The sequence below is a fragment of the Zonotrichia leucophrys genome, chromosome 5, assembly GCF_028769735.1.
Source record: "Zonotrichia leucophrys gambelii isolate GWCS_2022_RI chromosome 5, RI_Zleu_2.0, whole genome shotgun sequence".
NCBI lineage: Eukaryota > Metazoa > Chordata > Aves > Passeriformes > Passerellidae > Zonotrichia > Zonotrichia leucophrys.
This window is the reverse complement of record NC_088175.1, coordinates 15,405,009-15,426,663: the sequence shown is the minus strand read 5'-3', so window position 1 is coordinate 15,426,663 and position 21,655 is coordinate 15,405,009. Positions and strand designations below refer to the sequence as shown.

The window sequence follows — 21,655 nt, the reverse complement described above, 5'->3', positions numbered from 1 at the left end:
CCTTGGAGATGGCTTCATTACTTTGAAAATACTGTAGTAGACCACATAGAAGGGGATCAAAGAGCTGCTTCAGAATTTTTCAAATTTCATAAGCTTGGATTGATGTTATTCAGAAGTACTATGATTTTCATGATATAACTAACTTTGACTTAGTCTTGAAAAAAACATAGTAACCTAAATGAACTCAAAATCTCATTTCTTAGATTCTGAAAAAAAATAAAATATAAAAATGAGATAGTGTCAAATTATTCCAAGTGTTTTGGAGTTTGTTACCATATGATTATTATAAGATCATGTATTTTTCGGCAAGCATTTGTTGTTCATCAAACCAACATATATTGCAGACTTGCAGACCTTCAGAATGCAATGAAAAAACAGACAAAAAAAATATTTCTCTCTTCTTTTCTAAAACTCAGCACAAAATTGTAACTCTACTAATGCTAATGGCAAGGCCTCTGCTAGCCTTAACTGCAGTCAGGATTTCCAAGCATAAAAGGCAATCTTTCTTTCTGAGCAGTAAAATTTTATACTGCATGAATGTGTTTATATATGTCAATGTCTATAAGAAAGAGATATAATTATGTGGACAGGATATACCTGATGCCTACACAGCTATTAGAAGTCTGAACACACCTTTATGTTTCAGAAATCAAGTCTGAAGGAAACTGCAATAGTTCTGGTTACTACACTAAGGTGAACCTCAACATGTACAAAGAGCTGGACTCCTTGCTAAACACTCAAGGACTTTATCTCAAGAAATTATTCAGTATTGAGGAATTTCATTCCACTATGCCTATTTCTATCACGTTAACCAATACAATAAGTTTTAGAAGTATTAAACAGACCTTTCTGACTTCATACCAGCACAGAAACATTTCTCATCCATATTATTTGTTGAAATTCTGCAAGCTCTTTGTTGTTACTTTATACTCTACTGCAGTGACAATAGTTGACTGGGAAATATGATGTAATATATTCAGTGTCACATGTATGAATTGCCTGGGAAATCTTCATTCTGGAATGTCCCAACCAAAATGCTAGTTCACAAGAATAATTTTGCTCCAGTTTTAGGACACTAACTGCAAAAAACCACTGTATTTCATTCAAATGAAATGAAAACAAAAGATCTGGAGGAAAGTGACTCATGTATTAACTAACTTAATTAGGAGTGCTTGTAATGAAGTATCAGAATTAGATGGAGGAATTTTTTAGCTAACACCAAGTTAAATAGAAATTGACAGCATGAGATGGAAAACATGTTCCAGAAATCAAAACCAAGAAACATATTTTCTTCTCATATGCCCCAAGGGAAAAAAAAATTAAAATAGAATATCAGCATTTGCTAATAAGCACAGCTAGAAATGTCAGCCATAAAAGTGATACACCTTCAAAACCTCAGTAATACACTGTTATTGTATTGACACCCTCACCTACAATTCAAGTATTTTTCTATTTGTTGCTTTCTTCTGGTAATGTAATACCACAGCAGAAATGTGAACATTTGAGCTATTTGTTAAAATACACTGCAAGAGCCAGTATTCCTTCTGTAGCGTATCCAGTGGAATTATTTCCACTCTGCTACTCAGTGCAAAGCACACATAAGAGACTTACCCTAAGTATGGAACATAGTTAAGTCTAAATCAAAGTCAGCAAGTCTCACGTGTTAAGAGATGATATGAAGTGGGTTGATGTCTGCTGATTAACATATTCAGGAGCTTCATTTCAGTCTGTCACTTCACTGAAATTAACCAATTACTCGCATTCTGGAAAAATGAAGTGTTTCTTGACTTTGGTACTTCATTTTTTCATATTTGCAGAGATTTTTTAACTACCATATAAGAATAATTTGTCTCACTTTTAAAAACCTTTTAGATTAGTTTTTTGTAAATTTGTAGACCTCTAATTGATCAATGGACAATATACTAATGCATTCACATTCCATGGCCAGCAAGCCTCCCTGCTGATGTAGCTCACACTAAACAAAGGTTTCTGCATCTTCCAGCTCTATGACTGCACTGGAGACTGCTCCAGTGAAGACAAAACAAACAACTCCAAGGGTTCTGATGGAGTTGTTGACACTCTGTTAGTCAAAACGTAACAAAAGTTCTGCCAGCTCCATGATGTCTTCATGCTTGCAGCTGTTTGAGTGAAATGGTGCTGTCAGTGCTGCAGAAGCCAGGGAGAGCCTCAATAAAAATAGTGCACGCACTGAGCTCCCTTCACCAAAAAGCCACAGATGCAAACTGTTCTCTTGGACACCAGCAAAACACAGCTCATCCTCATCATTTTCCACATTAAATACAAAACTGTACCACTGGTGGTTTCTGTGAAGAGCCTCATGCCAGAAACATAAATTGGGCCGTTTCCCAGTTCCATGCTTGTTTAACAGTGAGTGATACAGAAATCCTTTTGATCACATTTAGCAAATTTCAGTAGGACTTTTCAAAAATATTTTAGGTGTCAGCAACTGTTTATAAGGAAGATGATTTGATATTAACACACTGAAGAAATACACTTTTTAATATGAGTATTTTAGGTTCTAGACTAAGCACTTAGGCAGATGTCCTAAAGTTCTTGTAGTCTCTTTTTTTGCCTCAAATCAATAATATTTCAGGGGTATTGTTGCAAAGTCTATCCTTTACCATTTCCTTCTACAAACTGATAGTAGAATCAATGCTGGCAATCAGAAAATCTAGACGAATGTAGTAAGAGATATTTACTTTGGCCTGTAGAATAATCTTTAAAATTAGACAGCATGTGACCTGATGTTAGTCCATTGACTATGTAGCTTTTATTTTAGTAAACAAACAAGAGTGTCAGAGTTCATATGAAAAGAGCTTATAAGAAACAACTGCCATCAATACTAATGTAATTCCATGGGAACATAAACTACCAAAATTATTGACAGTGGGAAGGTGAAGAAATTATGGTATGTCTTCTGACACACTAGTGCACTTTAGATGGCAGATCAGAAAAGTAGTCTAACATCAAAACAACTCTGGTCTGAAGAGAGAAGAAAATAACAAACTACTCAAGAACAATTATTGTACTTACTCCCATAAAACACCTATCAAGGAGCCATGTCCCTAAAAACAGACAGCAAAATTATCCTAAAAGAGGTATCTCTATGGAGTTTGTGTTTTTAAATGTAATAATTTAACAAAAACATGTTAACAACTGTGTTACTTCCAAATAGCACCTGGTAGATTCCCAAATAAAAATACTAGAAATTTAAAAATATATTCACTGCATATTCTCACACTACAGATTTTGTCATCATTAGGGGAAAAGAAAATAAAATCTCACTATTTCAGCCAGAAAAATGACAGAAGTGCAACTTCAGCTTTATGAACAGGAGTGCTATTGTTGTTAGCACAAATGATAAAAGTTGGATGTTGCTGGATTTTAACCACAGCAATGTCCTTCATTTTTGCCATCAACATTCCCAGACGCATTGCAGATTTTTGACTGACTTGGTTATTGGATTCTGCTGTGTTGTACTCTTGTACAGAGCACAAAAATATTGTTCAGATTTAAAATCTAATTTAGTTATTTACAGAGAAAAGCAAATAAGTTCATATTCACAGCAGCCCAGACATGCTTACAGTAAAGAGTTGAGTTGTGCTAGAGTAGAAAGTACTTAAGCACGAAAAAAAAAAAAAAAATTATCCACCATGGAATTTGGTTTAGGGATCACTTTCATTCAGATGTAAATACTAGCTATAAGACAGTTTTTAAGCTAAGGCAACAAGAATAAAAGTGTTCTTAAATTTTAATTTAATCATGAACTGCTTTCCATCCCTTCCACTGTTAAGTCTTCCTCTACAACTGCTTCTAAATTCTACAATTACATCAAAATCACAGGACTTTGCATGATGTCCTCCAGCACATCCATTCTTGAGAAGGCTGTGTCATCAGCTATTGACCTGCAACTCACATTAACTGCAGTATCAATTACTTCTGTGGGGTGACAAGGGCTTAGACAGATAAATTTGTTACTAACACACTGCAGACACAAGGAGTTTAACATGGATACTGTAAAATTCTACTGTAACAAGCAGTGCCACAAAAATTTATGAAAAAGTTTTCCTGCATGTTATAGATATGAGAATGCATCCAAGTTGCAGACTTCTCATATTAAGCCATAAAAATTATAATCAGTGTAACAAAAATACCTACTGAGCTCCTTCCAGAGTAATACTGGCATTTTCATTCATGAAAAACCACTCAGTGCTATCCAGTGCAAAGACTATGCCTTGCAAGCCAGATATGAACTGATATGTAGATTCCTTAGCTGAGAAATGGATTTGAGAATTGTAGTTTCTCTGTTGTATGGGCTTTTCATGTATTTTCTTTATTTACTTTGCTGTAATAGTCAGTAAAAATGTGGCTGAGCTTTGAATATCCAAGGAGTATTTTCACCATCACTGAAGACCAGTTTCCATCAAAAATTTGGGAAGTAAATGTAAGAAATTGCTTTGTTTTGCACTGTAAAATTTTATTTTTTATTTTTATTTTGACATTTCTTCTTAGGATGACATAATTACACAATAATAATAAATTATTTTGTCTGTTTAGTAAATATAGTCTCAAAAGTAATTAAGTACTCTCAAGTCTGCTATAAAACATTAGGAACTGAAGGGCATAAAATTTGTAGCTTATTCATGTGACAGCTATTTGATGCTAAAATAGAGGGCCAATACATTTTTGAAAGCACAGTACTGAAGCACTGTATTTCACTGCAGCATTAAAAAAAAAGAGTGCCTGATACTAGCTTATAAAATCTGTATGTACTTAGTACATACATAAAAAATTGCCTGATTTGCCAAATGCTAAACAGAACAAAGATTTAAACCATCACTTTTTGTGTGTCCAATACCACATTTTTGATTATTGAAAACAACTGTTTTGGGTATGAATTGAGTAATAGGTCATTAAAGGGTTAAAGTACAAAAACATCTGGCTACCAGAAGGGACAGCAATTTTAAAGATGTGAAATATACAAAAGGTTGTATTTAAAAATTTCTGCTTTTCTACTTTAAAAACTGAAATTGTGCAGAAGAATATTATTTCAGACTAATATGGAAAAAATATTATTTCTTAAACCACAAAGGGACAGTTTCACATAATGTCATGAACGGAACTTTAGCCTTCAGTAAAGAGGAAACAAAATTCACTTTGTAATATGAACCTCTATTAAAGGAGGAAGAGAGACAAATATTACATGCTATCTAGACTGCCATGCCAAGAGGGTAAACTTAAGAAAGAATTTCCTGGCTTTGGAGTCCCTATGTCTACTCAGTAAGAATTTTTTGCGAGTGTGTGTGTGTGTGCATGGTTTGACGTCTCTTCTGTTCTTCCACTCCTTTTAGAAAATTTTATAAAAGGATATAAAACTGATGAAAACCCAGTCACATGGGAAAAGGCAAATATACTAAGCACTGAACATACCTAAAGTTTTAAAGCCAAAATTGTTCACCCAGTAGTAATTTCTGTCCTATGTAGTACAGAAGTCGATTCAATACTTGATGTAATAGTGAGGGAGATAAGACTGCTTGTCCTTGTTTTCTAACAATATAAATCAGTAGTGATCCTGTTTTAAGAACACATACTTCAGATTTCTAAGTTACAAGTCAGGAAAAAATGTATAAATACATAAAATGGTACAATTTTTACAAATTTCTTAGGAAAAAGAGAGGACATTATATTTCTGGTCTTACTTCTCAGCTAAGACTCTCAAAGGCCCCTTTATTTACCTACTTTCATGACACAAAATAATTTAAACTTTGGTAAAACAGTTAGGGTATACATTTATCCATCAGCAATCCATGCACCAGACCTCACTACCACATAAGGTGTTTTGAGAACATGATTTATTGCTTAATAATATATTTTCAAGTGATCATTCTATGTTTTGGCCATAATTTGTAGGTACCATAAAGTCTGCAAACTGCTAACATTTTGCTTTGCAATTTTATAAGTTGCAGCAGACCAAACCAGTTAAAGTATTTTAAATGCCATATTTTCACCTCTGCTGTGATCTAATAAAAAAAATAAATTCCAAATGTTGGATCCACTTAAAGTAAGTTTAGTTTATAGTAGCTGTGGCTTGAGCTAAACACTGTTTCATGACATCCACACTCTTTGTAGAGATCAGTTTATTTGTTGATTTTTTTTCTTGTTCCTGTCATGGCCATTGAGATCAGAACAGATGGATGTGCCTGTTTTGTTTTCTTGACCCTCTGAATGAGGAGATATGCCAGAAGTTTGCAAAAAGCCAATGCCAGCACTATCATGCACAGCATAATACACAACAAAAGGTAAAGAAAACTTTTAACCATGTCAGATTTTTTTTAGTTTTAAGCAATTTAAGTTCATGGAAAATGAACAGAGAATAAACTCAATCTTTTTCTCATTTCTTTGTCTGATTTTGATGTTCTCAGCATGTTGTTCTGTTTGAAACAGGACGAACACAAGGTGATTGTCAAGAAGCGCACGGTCCAGAGCACCCACTGGGACTACAGAACACTTCATCAGAGTATTGGAAAATAAAAATAAAAGAGTCCTCTTTTGTGATGGCACATCATGGCCTATGAATTATACCTGAGACACCTACAGTGGTAAAAAATAACAGTGTTTCAGAGAAGAAATAGACTTCCTAAATATGACAGAAGTCTGCAAAACAAAATTGTTTGAGTGGTGTTAATGTTGCTACAGTACCCTGGTAGCTTTGGCAAATCTTTTAAGGCACACTAGCAGTGATCCAGCCAGAAGTAGCTGAGGGGAAAATGAAACTAGAACCATCAGAAACACTTGCATTTCTTTAGACAGCAGAATTCTTAGACAGAAAATTCTTTGATTTGCTCTTTGAGACCACTGTAACGCAAAATTGTGTCTAATTTGTTTAGAATAGTGATATCTGAACAAATACAAATGAGCAATATTCTATTTCCATAGTATTTTACAATCAATATAACACATCTTCTCTAATAGAGAACAAAACAGAATAAATAAATGAACATTAAACATTGCTTTTAAAATTTTCACAGCCACAAAGAAGTGCCATTCAACACTCCTGATACAGATGAGTGAGATTCAGATTCTTTCAAGTGCCTAATTGAGGCCATCTAATAAAAGTGTTCTGGCCAAAAGAATAATTCTAGACAATTTATAATACATATATGCTGAAACCGAAACCAAGCTGTGAATTTTTAATTGCTTTGAGAAAATTTTGTTTTATCACTTCTTTTTGAAATGATTTTTTCAAACTGAGGGACCTAAAATCACAAATGTGTCTGCACAACACTGTGTAATTATTCTCTATCATAGTAATAGGCAATTTCTGAATGTTTTTTTCATTATTAATAATGTTACTAAACATAATTAAAAAACAAGTGTCAGAACAATTCCTGTATAGGGGTAAATAAGCTCATAGCAAAGATTAATGTCACAGGTATTTCACTTCACAGTATTTCAGGAATACAATAAATATAGTCTAAGAGGACTGCAGAAACAAATACAAGAGAACAGCAAAATCTCAGAAAGCCTTTGGCGTGCAAGTCACCTAGATTACCAAAAGAGTTCATTAGAATTAGTCGTGGTGCTCTTTCATTTGAGTGTTTGGCAATTGTTGAATCATTAAGGGTGCATCACTCCTACAGCAGATGGAATTACTATGGTTCAAAACCAAAAAAAAGTGGAATGGAATTTACCACAGAGAAAACTGGTGTGGTTTCATAAAATATTCTACTACTTTCCTCCTTCTGCTTGCAGCTTCTTTTCACTAACAGCAACATTAGTAGCATCTTCCTTGGTGCCACTTGTATCCAAAGGAACCATCCCTTTCGTAAGTGCTAGAAATAAGTCACACAAAAAAGGTGATTAAGCATTTTCAGAATCATGTATTACGTCAGTTAGACTCAATGATCTTAGAGGCCTTTTCAAACCTATGATTCTTGGATTTGGTTGACTGGCCATTAGTTTTTATTTATAACATGTATTTCATTATATGATATTATAATTTATTCAGCAAGTAATATATTCAATATTCATATCTGAGAATATAATATTTTGTTTTCTAAAGAAATCTGTTTTAATACTCTATAATACAGGCATAGCCATGAGCTTTCTTATACACAAGAAATGTAGACTCTGTTTAAAAAACTTTGATTCTTACACTAAGAAATATTTTCCATTTATTTTTCCAGAATTTTTGTTTAAATAAGACATACCTCTCAAAAATTTGTGAAGGAATATCTTTACTAACAGAATGGACTTAAGTCACCAAGTGACACTGAACAGGTGCTCATACAATGTCATACTGTGTATATACCTTCACAGCAGGGTACACATATGGTGCTTATTTCTAAAAATATTATATTGCATCAAAATCCAAACAATATGAATTGACAAAACATCTTATCATAAAAGGCTGAAGAAAAAAAAAATCAAATACCCAAACATTTAGCAAAAGGCAGAAATTAAGGGAAGGAAAGTGGCTAGCAGCTTACATATACCCTTCTTCTAATGGCCTTCTTTATAGCACAAGCATGGAAGAAAAGTCATCCTACTGAATATCCAGAATACAATTTCTAACAATCCAGTAAAATTGTAGCAATACATAACCAAAAGTTATTTAACAAGGAGCAAGACTTCACAGTTTGGTTAGGAGGGGTGAGATGTTTTCACTTTCAGAAGAATGAAATCACTGTGTTTGGGACATTGGTATAACAGTGAGTTCTAAGTATTCAGCACAAAGTTTTCAGAATTGGCTCAAAGCTCTGCTGCTGTATGCTATGTCAGTGGTACCTCCTGTGGACAGTATTCAAAGTAAGGCAAAAAATCATAAAGTTCATTGCTTAACTAATTCAATTTGCATTTTTCTAAGTGATGATGTCAAGTTTCCAGTCATTCCAAGTTCTTATTCTTAAGCAGCCCTACGTTTTGTTCTAGAAGGGTGCCCACAGCATAGTCACATTGCAATGTCTTTTTACTTGTAAGTACATTACATTATTTATAAATGCCAATAAAAATAGTCTTAAGAATTTATGAAAAAGTATACATAGAGGGATAAAGACAGGCACCAGCAATACAGTTCAGAAGTTAATTGTTCTGACAATAAAGCCTACATTCAGGACAGCTTGGTTTTATTCAGCTGTGGTATCAGTCCTACTACATACCATGTTGACACAAGAGTGTTGTCCACCACAACTTATGAAGCCCTGCAACATAAATTCCCAACAACAATAGAAAACTTCTAAGACATATGGTTTCTGGGAAACCATCCAGGTTAAAACCTCAAAGTGATGAAATGTGCAAAGAGAAAGGCAGGACTCAATGCACAAAGTTAATGCAAAGCATGTGTAACCCAAGGGACTTTTGTACTCAAAATTTCAGGAAAATACAGTGGCCGTAAAAACAGTTTCTGAGGATTATTCTTTAGATAACAACCAGTGACTGGCTGGACCAACCATTCTGGTCTGATAATAATATGGACTGCAAACCACATATAGTGAATGTTTCCTTGAAAAAATTACTTTCTCATTTCAACTTCTTAATTTCTAAGAAAATGTGTACAGAAATAAAAGCACATTCCCTCAACATATTTTAAAATATGTTTATAATGGAAAAGCTGTTATAACTGAAGAAATTATACCAGAAACAAAACACAATGTTGATGTTAATTACTTTCCTTTTAACTGCTTGCTGCACTGGCAAATTTTTGGTAAACATATATGTATATATATGGAAATAGATTGTTGTTCCCTTATTTATTTTCCCATACTATTTGTTCTTCTTTTGTCAACCCATTTTAAACTTAAATCCCACAATCTCCCTCACAAATAAGTTAAATTATAACAAATGAGTCTGCTCTCCTTCTGGGTACTCTCCACAAGTCATAGAATACCCACATTGGGAAGGAAGCTTCTCGAATTAGTTATTGAATCTATAGTCTGTAAGGCTGCATGAGTTGAAGAGAGATGGAATGGGGAAATATAAATCACAAAGGCTTGCAAACCACTCCAAAAGGCAAATGAAGGAAAAAAATTTCCATCCTTCTGTTTCTGAAGAAGGAGACAATTAATCACAGAAAATAGATGATGACATGTATAGGAAGATTTATTAAAAGCTACAGCAGGTTTGGGAGCAAAGATGTCAAATTATACTTCACTGTCAAAATCTCAAATGAGAATTAATTAATACCACTACTGAAATTTAAAGTTCATTATGTTTTTGTGACTAGCATGAGTGAAGTAGCTGACTTTTCATTTGCCACTCACTGAAAACTCTCCTTAATGCTAATACCACAGCAGAATTTTCACTGTCCTCAAGAACTATACCAATAACTTCAAAATACACATTTGACTGGTGGAAATCAGTTTCAGCATAAAGTGACAATCAGTCAAAAACCAAAGTCTGTGGAGTAATCCACATGTTTCAGTGCCATAAGGACTAAGTAGTGAATTGAATCACCACTGTCTTTTGTTAATAATTTTTTTTTTTATTTCCAGAAAATTTAGTACTTAGTGCTGGTAAAAAACAGTTGAATCAGAGAATAAACATGCACAACTGCTTCATCAGATTGGTATTCAGATCACATGGATCCTATTTCTCTTAAAACTCCCTAAAATTTATTAAAAAGTTTTAAAGCAACAAAGTCCTAGCTTGTTTAATTCAGGTTAAGCAGTATGAAGACATTGAAATAGTTTAGGAGCACTTATTTTTAAATTTCAGTACATTTTTGCAGTGACCAGTTTTGGAATTCTTGGGACTGGAAGGGACTGGTAGAGGCCATTTATCTGAATATTCTGTGAGGCATCTGTTACTTCTTTTCTATACCCAAAACAGGTTCAGCTGCACTTTGATTTGCAAGACTTTGACAGGGATGAGGTTTGGGAAAACAGAAAAATCAACTCTGAGTCAAGGTAAAGTGTTCCTGCAGTACAGATGATACAGAGGTATTATCTCCTATGCTGTATTCCCACTACTCTTATTCAATATGCTCTGCAAAAAGATACTAACCCCAGCCCATAGATTCTGAAAGGAAGAGAAACCAATTACCTTTAACCTCATCAGATCAGCTCAAGACTTACTCATGAGCAGAAATGCCCCACAGCACTCACAGAAAGATGCAATGTTTCAAAGTGCAATGAAGCCTGAAATAGGCTTCAAGAGAATGCAACTTTCTAAAGAGGTTCCCAGTACACAAACTGGCTATACTGAAAATAAACGGAAGATGATACCCTTCTGAAGAGAGGTATTTTGATATCCTTGTACTGATATGCTTAAAACCCCCTTAAAAACCTGGGTTTTAAGTTACTTGTCACACTCATGCAAAGGCGTGCCTACATACCCAATCAAGACCTAATACGCCATATGTTTTATTGAGCATTTCTCAGCTGAATCAGAGAACCCATGACTTCACATGAACACAATTTGTATATGCACATGGGGGTAGAGTAAAAACAGTTAAAAACACTATTGAAGTAGAATTATGAATTCAACTTTCCCTGAGAAAATGCTACACAAGCATGGGACTAACTGGCACACATGAAAGATCTTGGAAAGAATCCATGTTTGAGGATATCTCTGTGGTCCCTCAGAAGACCAGAGAGTCTACACAGCTTACAGAGGGATGACTTGTTAAGCAGAGATTCAGAATTCAATGGCAGCCCTTTTCTTTGCAATAGATAAACAAAATATATTTAATGTCCCAGCCAAAAAAACCCAAACAACTGTCAGTGGGATGTAATGAAGTACTTCCTAGGCAAAGACATCCATCCAGCATCTAAAACTAAAACACAGTAGGATACTTAAGATGGTTCCAGCACTTCTGAAAACAGCATCTCACTCATCAGGAAAAAAAAATTTAGAAGAAAAAAATGTGTTACCGTTTTTTTCTGTGCTATAATACTTACAACCTGAACTTGAAAGCGGTGAGCTGCACAAAAAGCTGTTTTGAGTTCGCCAACTAGAATGAGCAGCCACTTCTACATCAGAAATTTCAGCATCCATTTTCACATCCTATGGGAATCAAATAAAAATAATTTTATCTATCACTATCAAGCAGCTGTAAACTTCAACAAAAGCTAGTAGCACACAGACAGGCACATGCTGGGATTTCACACACACTGGAAAAGACTGATTTGAATTCTCTGAATTCTCGGTATTGTACTTAGGTTCAAATTTGCTTACAAGTTTATCCCCACTTCACCACTATAAAACGTCTGTGAAAAACTCCTTTGCCTTGAGAAAAGCACTGGCATCACTGCAAGTCTTTGCCACTACAGCATGTTGTAAAAAGCTCTTTCCTATTCACATCACATGCACAGCTCAGCACACACCACATCAGCAGGGCAGACATCAGTGAATAATGACTTCCTCATCAATGAATGGTTCATACTAATTTCACAAGGAGTAATAAATATAAATCTAATTTCACTGCCACTGAGGAAACCTAAAGTTGATAGATTTCGCATGTCAAAATACTTAAAGGTGCTTTTGAATGTTTTTGTTAAACCATTACATAAAGTCTTAAGTACAATGTTACTATTTACGGCTAAACCCATACAGCACAGCTTCTTGGTGAGGAAAGTCATTTGGTCTACAAGCTAAAAAGAGAAGATAAATTTAAAAATGTCATTTAAACAAAAATCCCTGAAAAATCTCTATTAGCTCTGCAGCAAGTAGTCCCCAGTTACAATACAATCCAAAATGAGATTTAAAGCTTGGCTTGGTATCCAAATTACTCAGTTTCTTGAAATGAGAAGAAGTCATAATGAATAAATGCATCAATTCATAAAACAAACAACATTACTGCTGAATTCTTATCATAAAAAGCCTCAAGGAATTTTGTTAAAATATCTTGCAATTTATCTTATATGTTGATACTTAATTTTACGTTTATAAATAAGATTTGAAAACTAAACAAAAAAAATTTACATTAATTTAGAGATAGAATAAGCTTTTGTTCCATCACTGAAGAAGGATTTACTCCTGTTAAGACTAATGGGAATTATACATATTAATCCCCTTATGTGCTGATGAGAGACTTAATACCCAAAGTGTTCATAGCACAATAACAATTTTTAAAGAATAAAAAACGTTTTTGTCTTTCCATTCTGCTTCCAGAAATGCTTTAAAAGAAGAGTTTTTAAACCAGAAAGGTGCTTCTACCAGTACCTGCAAAACAAAATGGCTTTCTTTTTACAGAAATATTAATGTATAGAACGTGCCTTTTGTCATGTGCTTCATGGACAACTACATCTGCTGTGTTTGAGTAGATAGTCAATCACCTGTGGCAGGGAAACTCTCCTAAAATATTTATATCTCTACTTGAAAACATTTATCTCTAGCTTTCCTCTGGCTTTCTGCTTTGATTTTGCTGCTGTTGCTATTTTCTTTTAATATGTTATATTTATGAAGTTTTCCCCCAATTTCATCTTCATCTACTATTATTTGGCCCTTTCTTCATTGAAAAATCAAGACTGCTGTACCTGATGGTATCCTCCCAGCCTATGGCCTACTTTCGTTACTGGAAATCTTCCATTTTAAAACATACAAATAGAAATTATGATTTTTCTGGACTTCTAAGTAACAAGTAATTTAAAGCCATCTGACAAGACTACAGAAGAGCAGGAAGATTGAGCAGGGATAAAAGAAATCATAAGAAAGAAAGAAAAAGACCTGCTTTTAGAGGAACATTCAACTTTGGTTTAATTTTTCCTCCTTAAAATGAAAAGACTGGGACACAAGATTAGATAATGCCTGTCTGAGATCAATGTTGGCAAGCAAGCTGAAACAAGTGTAATATAAGAAAGGCTAGAAAGAAAAACATAACAGAGGAAGAAGTTTAATATCAGAAGTAATTTCATCTAAAATGATCAATGTAAAAATTTTAATAGAAACATGGATTTTCTTATCACCTATTAAGTATCTGTCTACTTTGTATAGCAGGGGCAGTATGTACACAGTGTGAACCAAAAATACCAGAAAGAATCAACTTTGGTGTCCTCAAACCTGCAGTCTTCCAGCAATCAATTTTAGAGACTCCCAACTGACAAACAGTAAAATAAATTAAAAAATAAATGGCATTTGAGTTAGTTTCAAAGGAGGGTAAGAAAGGCAAGCATTTAAAAGGTTTTTTTTAGTCTAAGCTAGCCTGATCACTGAAATCAGATTAGCACCCGTCTGTTACTCGGTTTTGAACATTCTGTTCTATTTGCAGCAGCCGTGACAGCAAAGAGTACTGTATGTCATGCAAAAACCCAATTAGGCCTGACTAAATGGAAACCATTAAATGCTCTCAGTTGTCTAAAGAAAGAGAATTGTTTTGGAATCAGCTTTGTACTGGCTTCTGATTACTGAGTTCAAATCACACAAGTTCAGTAAGTTCAGTCAGCTTAGTGCAATGTTATGTTCTACCGTCAGCTGATTGCATTCCACTTAGCTTTTCAATGTTTTCCAAATTTCAGTAGCTACTGACTTAGTAATGCTTGTGTGGAGGGAAAAGAAATTCAAGATACTGAAGATTATCACCAGCAACATACTGATTGTGCCTGTATCCTCCTTTCAATTCTTTCTTACAGAAGAGCAAGATAGCCTTCTCAAGTAACTTTGTGCCTTCTCACAACAGCAACTTACTAAGCTAAAACATTCTGTATTTATTTTAGCTTTTCCACTTTTTAAAAGACATGCTGTAAGTATGTTCTCATTTTACAGTAGGAAGACGGTTACATATAAGTTGGGGAACACAAACATCTTTCTGTCTTTTTCATAGAGTGTGTGATCCTCAATTTGAGCTCAATTGCTTAGAGACACAGGTTTGATGCATTGCCAAAGAAACTGATTTGACTGAGACATGTAGCAGAAATACTAGTACGATTCTTCAGGCCAGATCACTTATTTCAAACACTTGCATAAGAAATCGTAGTTCTGCTGAAGTAAGCTGCTATTACAATGACAGTGATATGACAATGAACAAGCTACTAAGGGAAAGAAAGCATATTAATAATTGGAAAGTTGAACTCATTACAGGCAAAGTTTCTACAGAAGAGCACTGGATTTATATTATAGGGAGTTAGTTATTCATGCTTAGCACTGCTCTAAATCCAGTGAGTGACCTTTAGCAAATCACTTCCCTTCGGTTTGCCTGGATTTCATTTATGTATGAAAGAGACATCACACAGAATTGCTTCCAATAAGTGCAAATATCAACTACTGAAGAATTGCTACATGTAATTTATAAATTAGTCAACCTTTTTATAGGGGAAATAGATTTCTATCTGTATCTTTTACTTGAAAGGACAATAGAAATTTGAACAATTAAAAATTGCTGTAGACAGCAATTTGATAAAGCAGTAAAATCTTCAGAGAAGTAAGACACAGTAAGATACCTTTTTGTGAAAGCTGAAAGATTTTTTGAAAAGTATCCAAGGCATGGGTACAATGAAAGCAACCTTTAATTCATCAAATTTCATGCCATGTCAATATACCTGCCAAATAGCCATGGCAGCTATTTGAAACAGAAACATTCATGCATGATTTCAGTCTGTGTTTGTACTAGGAGTTAATAAGGTAAGGTTATGTTGCTGATTGAAAGCAATTGGGACACAGAAGTGGAGTACACACACACACACCTTGACTTGCCCAACTCTTTGCTTTGAATCTTCCAGCTGTTGCTGCAAAGAAGTCACTATGTCTTTATACCTCATATACCTCTCCTCAATCATCTCCTTTCGGCAATGGGACTCCTAGAAATGAATTTAAAGATTTAGATGATTTCATAATGTAAAAAGTAGCTAAAAATTCTAATTATTGTAAACACAGATATCATCAAGGATTTTCACCACAGCAAGAATGAATTAAGGACTAACTTTCAGAGGCTGAACTACAGGCATCATACAAAAGCATAATGCTATGTACAGAAAAAAAATGTTAAAATACATGCAGATCAAAACAAAAATGGTCTTATCCTTAATTGTTGAATGATTTCTTGTAACACTTTCCAAACTTCGGCAATAACATACCTTCTAAGAAAAATTCTGCAATGGTGGAAAATTAATTTCAACACTATGGAAACAAGCACTTGAAGAAAAAACGGTTCTAAGGATATGGACAAAGCAGTATTTTCACAAGAAAACATAATTCACTTGAATTAACAAACCTCCTAGACAACCCAAGAGGTTTACCAAAACTTACTTGCTCTTGCCTTCTCCCTTCCTATGAAAACATTGAAGGAAGAACTTGCTAGCTATTGTACAAAAAAATCCAATATGTTATTTGCAAACAGTAACAAAGCTCCAAACTGGCATCCTCCTCAAAGCTAAGGCATAAAGCTTAGCCCTCTTGAATAATAAATTATTTCTTAAACAAAACACTGTGTTGATAGGGGCTCATCTTCAGAAAACCATATTTAAAAAATTAAGCATGATGGAGAAGGACAAAGCCCGACTGAAACCAAAGATTTTGCATTCCAATCTCACAAATATTGGCTAAGCTATAACTACAGCAAACCAGAAAATTACAGTGGAATTTCATAGTAGTGTTAAGTGTGACACGGCAAGTGTGAAGGAGATTGCAGATGCCTGCTGAGAACAAAATTTTTCTTTTAGTAGAAACAGAAGAAAAACATAAACCTCTGTCAGAGCAAAAATGCTCTTCTGGGGATATGTGGAATGTGAAATTAAAACTATACATCTCAACAATATTGTTCATAAAAAACCCAAATATTTTAACCAGTACGTGCATATCCAAATCTGTTGATGACGACAGCAATAAAATGGCATAGAATCATTATCTGATGACCTCGTGCAGGAACACAAAATAAATAAATATAAACAAGTATATTTTGAAATATTTATGACAACCACAGTTTAAGAAATGTTACATATCAAATAAAATGCAAATCATTATGTATTTGTTGATCTGTGGTTTAATACTGATTTAAAATTTATATCGTTCAAGGAAGCTACAAATTTTTTTCTATTAAACCACCCATTTCATAAATGGAAAGTAACTATGGTACACTGAAAATCCAACCTGAGCTTTATCACTCTTGACAGTATGTCATTGCTACTGTCAATATGCCCTACTATGTCCAAACACATCTTGATTGGATAGTGGTGCTGCAAAATTAACTAACAAGTATTGTAATTATGTCAAAACAAAACAAAAAAGTTATGAAGATCATCTATTTTCACTCATTGAGTTAAATATTGAAACAACTGGCATAATTCATTTAATTATAAAATTTTCATTTTTTAACATGTAATATCAGAATTTACCACTCCATAAAAATATTCTGAAACAGTAATTAACACATGACCTGTTATGCCAAGTTATCAATGTTTGCCTACATTATGGAGCATTATTAATAATTAGAACTAAATTTATAACTTCAAAAATATCCATATAAACATGAAAATAAATTTCAGTATGTTTCTGTCTATATAATACATACATATGGAACTGTAAATATCTTATTAAACAACTTATCTGTACATCATAGATACTGGTCATTAACCAGAATATTTTAGAAGTACTGAGAGAGTCAAACGAAATCTTTCTCACCCCAGTATCTCTGCACTCTTCTAACAGGCTCAGTTTCTCAGGCACAGACTCCAGGTGGTTTAAAGCCACTCGGGTACTCTAAAAAACAGAACACAAGTTAAAACATTAAAAACAAAATCATTCTTTCAGCCGAACACAAGTTAAAACATTAAAAACAAAATCATTCTTTCAGCCATCTCACATATTACAAACTCAGTCTTATTAGCATACTAGTTCAAGCTTCCTCAGTTAGGGTGCTGAGTCACCCTAAAGCTCAATCACAAGTGGCTGCGGGACTCACTGAAGCAGCCATGCCAGAGGCTCCAGCCAGCCAGCCAGCCCTGCTGATGGCAGATGGAGCTCTCCAGGTCAGAGGCTGCCACATGTGCCTGGTACCTCTTCATGAGGCTGGGGCTCACCATTCTTTTGCAGAAGGTTAGCTGTGCTGAAGGAGCTGATCACCAGCTACAGGAGGAAGTGAACAGGCTACATAGTGTTTGAGCAAACAAGCAAGAGAGAAAGTGATTATTTTCAGAGTCTCACACTCTCAGGAGTCATGAACCTCCACTATAGTGGAGAAGCAGATGCACTCAGAACCCTCAGGGGAATTAGTCAAAGGACTGTTAGCCAAGGGTCTGTTAAAAGGTGAAGGCTGGAAGCAGGTCACAGCATGTACTAGGAGGAAGGTTCCTCCACCTTCTCAGAATTTGACAGGCAGGACTGGCACCCTCTACAATACATGTGAGGCTCTGGAACCAGAAGGCCAGACTACTGATGAGGTGGGTGGAGGTCCTTCTGGGATAGTGTGGCCTCCTAAAACAACAACACCTGTACTCTGCACCAAGACCTCTGTTAACAGGAAAATGAAGGGGGGTAGTTGTAATAGGGAACACCCTTCTAAAGCAAATGGAGGGCCTCCTTATGCAGACTGGAGCCAGCTCACAGGGAAGTCTGCTGTCTCCAGGGACTAGAATAAGAGACATTACTGATATGGGAAGAACAGAGAGTCAATGTACAGCTTGTCACTGTAAGGAGAAAATTCATGGAGCCAAAGCTCTACTGGAATTGAAGCTGGCCAGAAATGTGGAGGAAAATAAAGAGTTTTTAAAAATATATTCATGGCAACAGGCAGTGCAAGAAAACACTAATCCCTTTACAGGATGAGGATGGTCAAACAAGGGCAGAGAGAGGCAATGGCATTTAATGCATTCTTTGCCTCTGTTTTCTAACAGAGGATGATCGACCAAGGGGATCACAGTGCACTGAGCAGAAGGACCATGACTGTGAGATGATCAACTCCCAGTCGACCCTGAACTTGTGTGGGATTTGCTGCTTCAGTTGCATCCCTACAAGCCTACGGGGCATGAAGGCATTCATTCAAGATTTCTTCAAGAGCCAGTTGATACCATCAAAAAACCTCTCTTGATATTTTTTGAGTGGTCTTGGGAATCCGGAGTGGTTCCAGATTACTGGAAGCCGGCAAACCTTGTCACAATTTTAAAGAAGGGCAAGAAAGAGGAACCCCAGGAATTACAGGTCAGTTTCCCTTTACTGCGTGGTAAAGTTATGGAATAAATTATGCCAGGAGGTATTGAAAAACACCTGAAAGACAACAACATCATTGCTCACAGCTGTCTTCATTTCATGACAGTAAAGTCCTCTTATTATCAAACCTGATTTCCTTTTATGACCCCCTTGAGTCCTGTGTGCAGTTTTGGTTACCACACACACATATGGTATGTACTACTGAAAAATTAGGCATACTATATTAGGCATATGGTGTGTACTACTGAATTACCACTCTAGGAAGAGTTAGGGTTGGCCTCAACATTAAGATTTCACATTCACACCCACCAGACAAAAAATGCAGCCTATTGAAAACTGCAAAGAACTGAAAAAAATAAATATAATGGTTTTGGTTTTGTGTGCAGATGAAGTTGGTTATCATGCACAAAGAACAGTCATGTCCCACAGGTCAGATGCTTCTGCAGCTTCTCAAAGGCTGTCCTTCTATTATTTGCCAAAGAGCAAGTAAAACCAGAACTGTTTGTACTTTCTGAACAACAGTTAGTATTTCCTCCATAATTCTCAAAATCACATTTCTATGGTTTAGTTTCTGCAACTCTGGTATTCAATCTACCAGTAATGGGCTTCATTAATCATATTACTGCCTTGGTACTTTAAAGCAAAATCTTAAAACAAATAAAATCCATCAATCCTGAAATCAAATATTATGTTGTAAGGCCTGTGCAAACCAAATTAACTTGCTCTTAATTAAAAAACCTCTGTTACTAGTTCTGGAAAATCTCAGTCTGACCACCATGAAAAACATTCCATTTAGATCCCAGAGACTAAAAGTTTCAGTCACAACAGGAGAAGAAAACTCAATGGAAGCTTCTCTGCACAAGTGGCATCAACTTTAAAAAGATGGAGACGAGGAGTGAGGAGTGCAGAATCCGAAATGAACAAGGTAACCGAAATGAAGACACACCATCTGTTTGAAAGCAGTGATATCTACCTCTTTGTTAGTTCCTAACATTCTGGTTTTAAGAAATATTCATAACAATAAAAGGTCAAATTTTATAAACAGTGGGATTCATCTGCAATTAACATGGACTGAACTTATAGTCAATATTCAGTACCAATAAACTAAATTAGATAGAGGATATGAGACTTGTTATTTTGTTTCTGCAATTACATGTCTGCAAAGATATGTATATAGATACCTATCTATCCATTTACCAGCCTTGTTTTAATACAGATGACCTCTGATCTCTTCTCATAAAAAAAAAAAAGAACTCAGGCCCTAGGTGTAAGCCTATGCCTTAAGCCATTCATTTTTTAATTCCTTCTCTAATTTCAATGCCAAGACCTCATGTCAACACTGTCTGTAAATGAATTTAAGGAAGATGTTAATCATCTGTTCTTCCAAAGTGTCTCCTAAATATGTCCCCTCTATTTCATGCACTTTTTGTAGAGGAAAAAAAATTAGCTGTTTCTCTGCTAATCCTTATTAGTTATGCTATTAAATATAATCCTGAAAGCAGAAGACCAGCCTTTGGGTTAGATGCATATTCAGTCTTTGGTTTTTTGGTTTTGTTGAGAATCATGTGGATAAAGAATGGTACAAGTTACTTGGATTTCTGAAAGGTGTTTTAGACTCCTAAAGTTTAAATCTAACTTCACATTCAAAATGATGGGCTCTAAGGTAATTGCTGCTCAGGAAGCAGATCATGGGGTAGTGATGCATATTACCAAGAATCTGCTAATGCAGTGCTCAGTATCAATCAGAAAACCAAAATCAACACTCAGTATAATCAGGAAAGGATAAAAAAAGCCAGAAAACATAACTGTCCCAAATCATTAATCCAATTGTATCTTGACTGCTGAGTGGAGATGTGGATTTTTATTTCAAAAGGGAAAAAGGGAAAGGTCATAGAAGTTGAACAAGAATTTTCAAAGCCATGGAGTGCTGTCTCCAAGTGAGAAATCATAAACACAATACTCTAAAGAATAGAACTCTTCAGCCAGTAAGAGAGATGCCTGAGAAGACTAATTACCAATATGTGTAAAATCACAAGTCACATAAAGATAGAAAATTTTATATGGCTTTAAGCAGAAAACTGGGCAAGTTCATGAATGAGGAAGACCATAGAATGGTTCCAAATTCACAGAAACTACATTAAGTCTGGAAGCCTTTGAACAGCTGGAATCAGAATGAATAAATGGGAAACGAAATACATGTTAGTCCTGCTCATACAGTCTTCCCTGAGCATTTTACTTGGGCCATTGTTGCAATGACAACAGCTGGGCTAGATTGATCTTTGGTCTTGACCAGAACGGTTCTTTTTATATTGTAAAATTTTCACAGTCTTCTGAGCAGTCTTGAGGGACTTGAATAGGATAACTCACACACTAACATTTTCAGGGACAGAAATGTGTCTTTTCCATAAAACAAATGAAAAGAATGGTAGTGGATGTGCAAATAAAAACAGAAAAAAAGCAACTTTTGTTGTTAGGAGAGGTTCAGTAAGGAAGGTGGCAACGAAGAAATACATTGAAGAATGTGAGGGAAAGATGATAAAAGAGCTTTTAGCTGGTCCAC

The 21,655-nt window shown here is 35.1% G+C and overlaps 1 protein-coding gene across 2 annotated transcripts in view; it reads right to left on the bottom strand.

Annotated features, from left to right (window-relative positions):
• Window positions 1-4,531: 4,531 nt before the first annotated feature.
• The window catches only part of CEP128 (centrosomal protein 128), a 104,355-nt gene continuing 87,231 nt past the window's right edge, over window positions 4,532-21,655 (bottom strand). For both annotated transcript variants that reach the window (XM_064714613.1, XM_064714612.1), the window contains 4 exons: window positions 17,572-17,649; window positions 15,639-15,752; window positions 11,919-12,024; window positions 4,532-7,853 (listed from right to left, as the gene is read on the bottom strand). In XM_064714613.1, coding sequence (XP_064570683.1) covers window positions 7,750-7,853; window positions 11,919-12,024; window positions 15,639-15,752; window positions 17,572-17,649 — 402 coding nt within the window. In that variant the 3' untranslated portion in view covers window positions 4,532-7,749. The remainder of the gene's footprint in view (window positions 7,854-11,918; window positions 12,025-15,638; window positions 15,753-17,571; window positions 17,650-21,655) is intronic.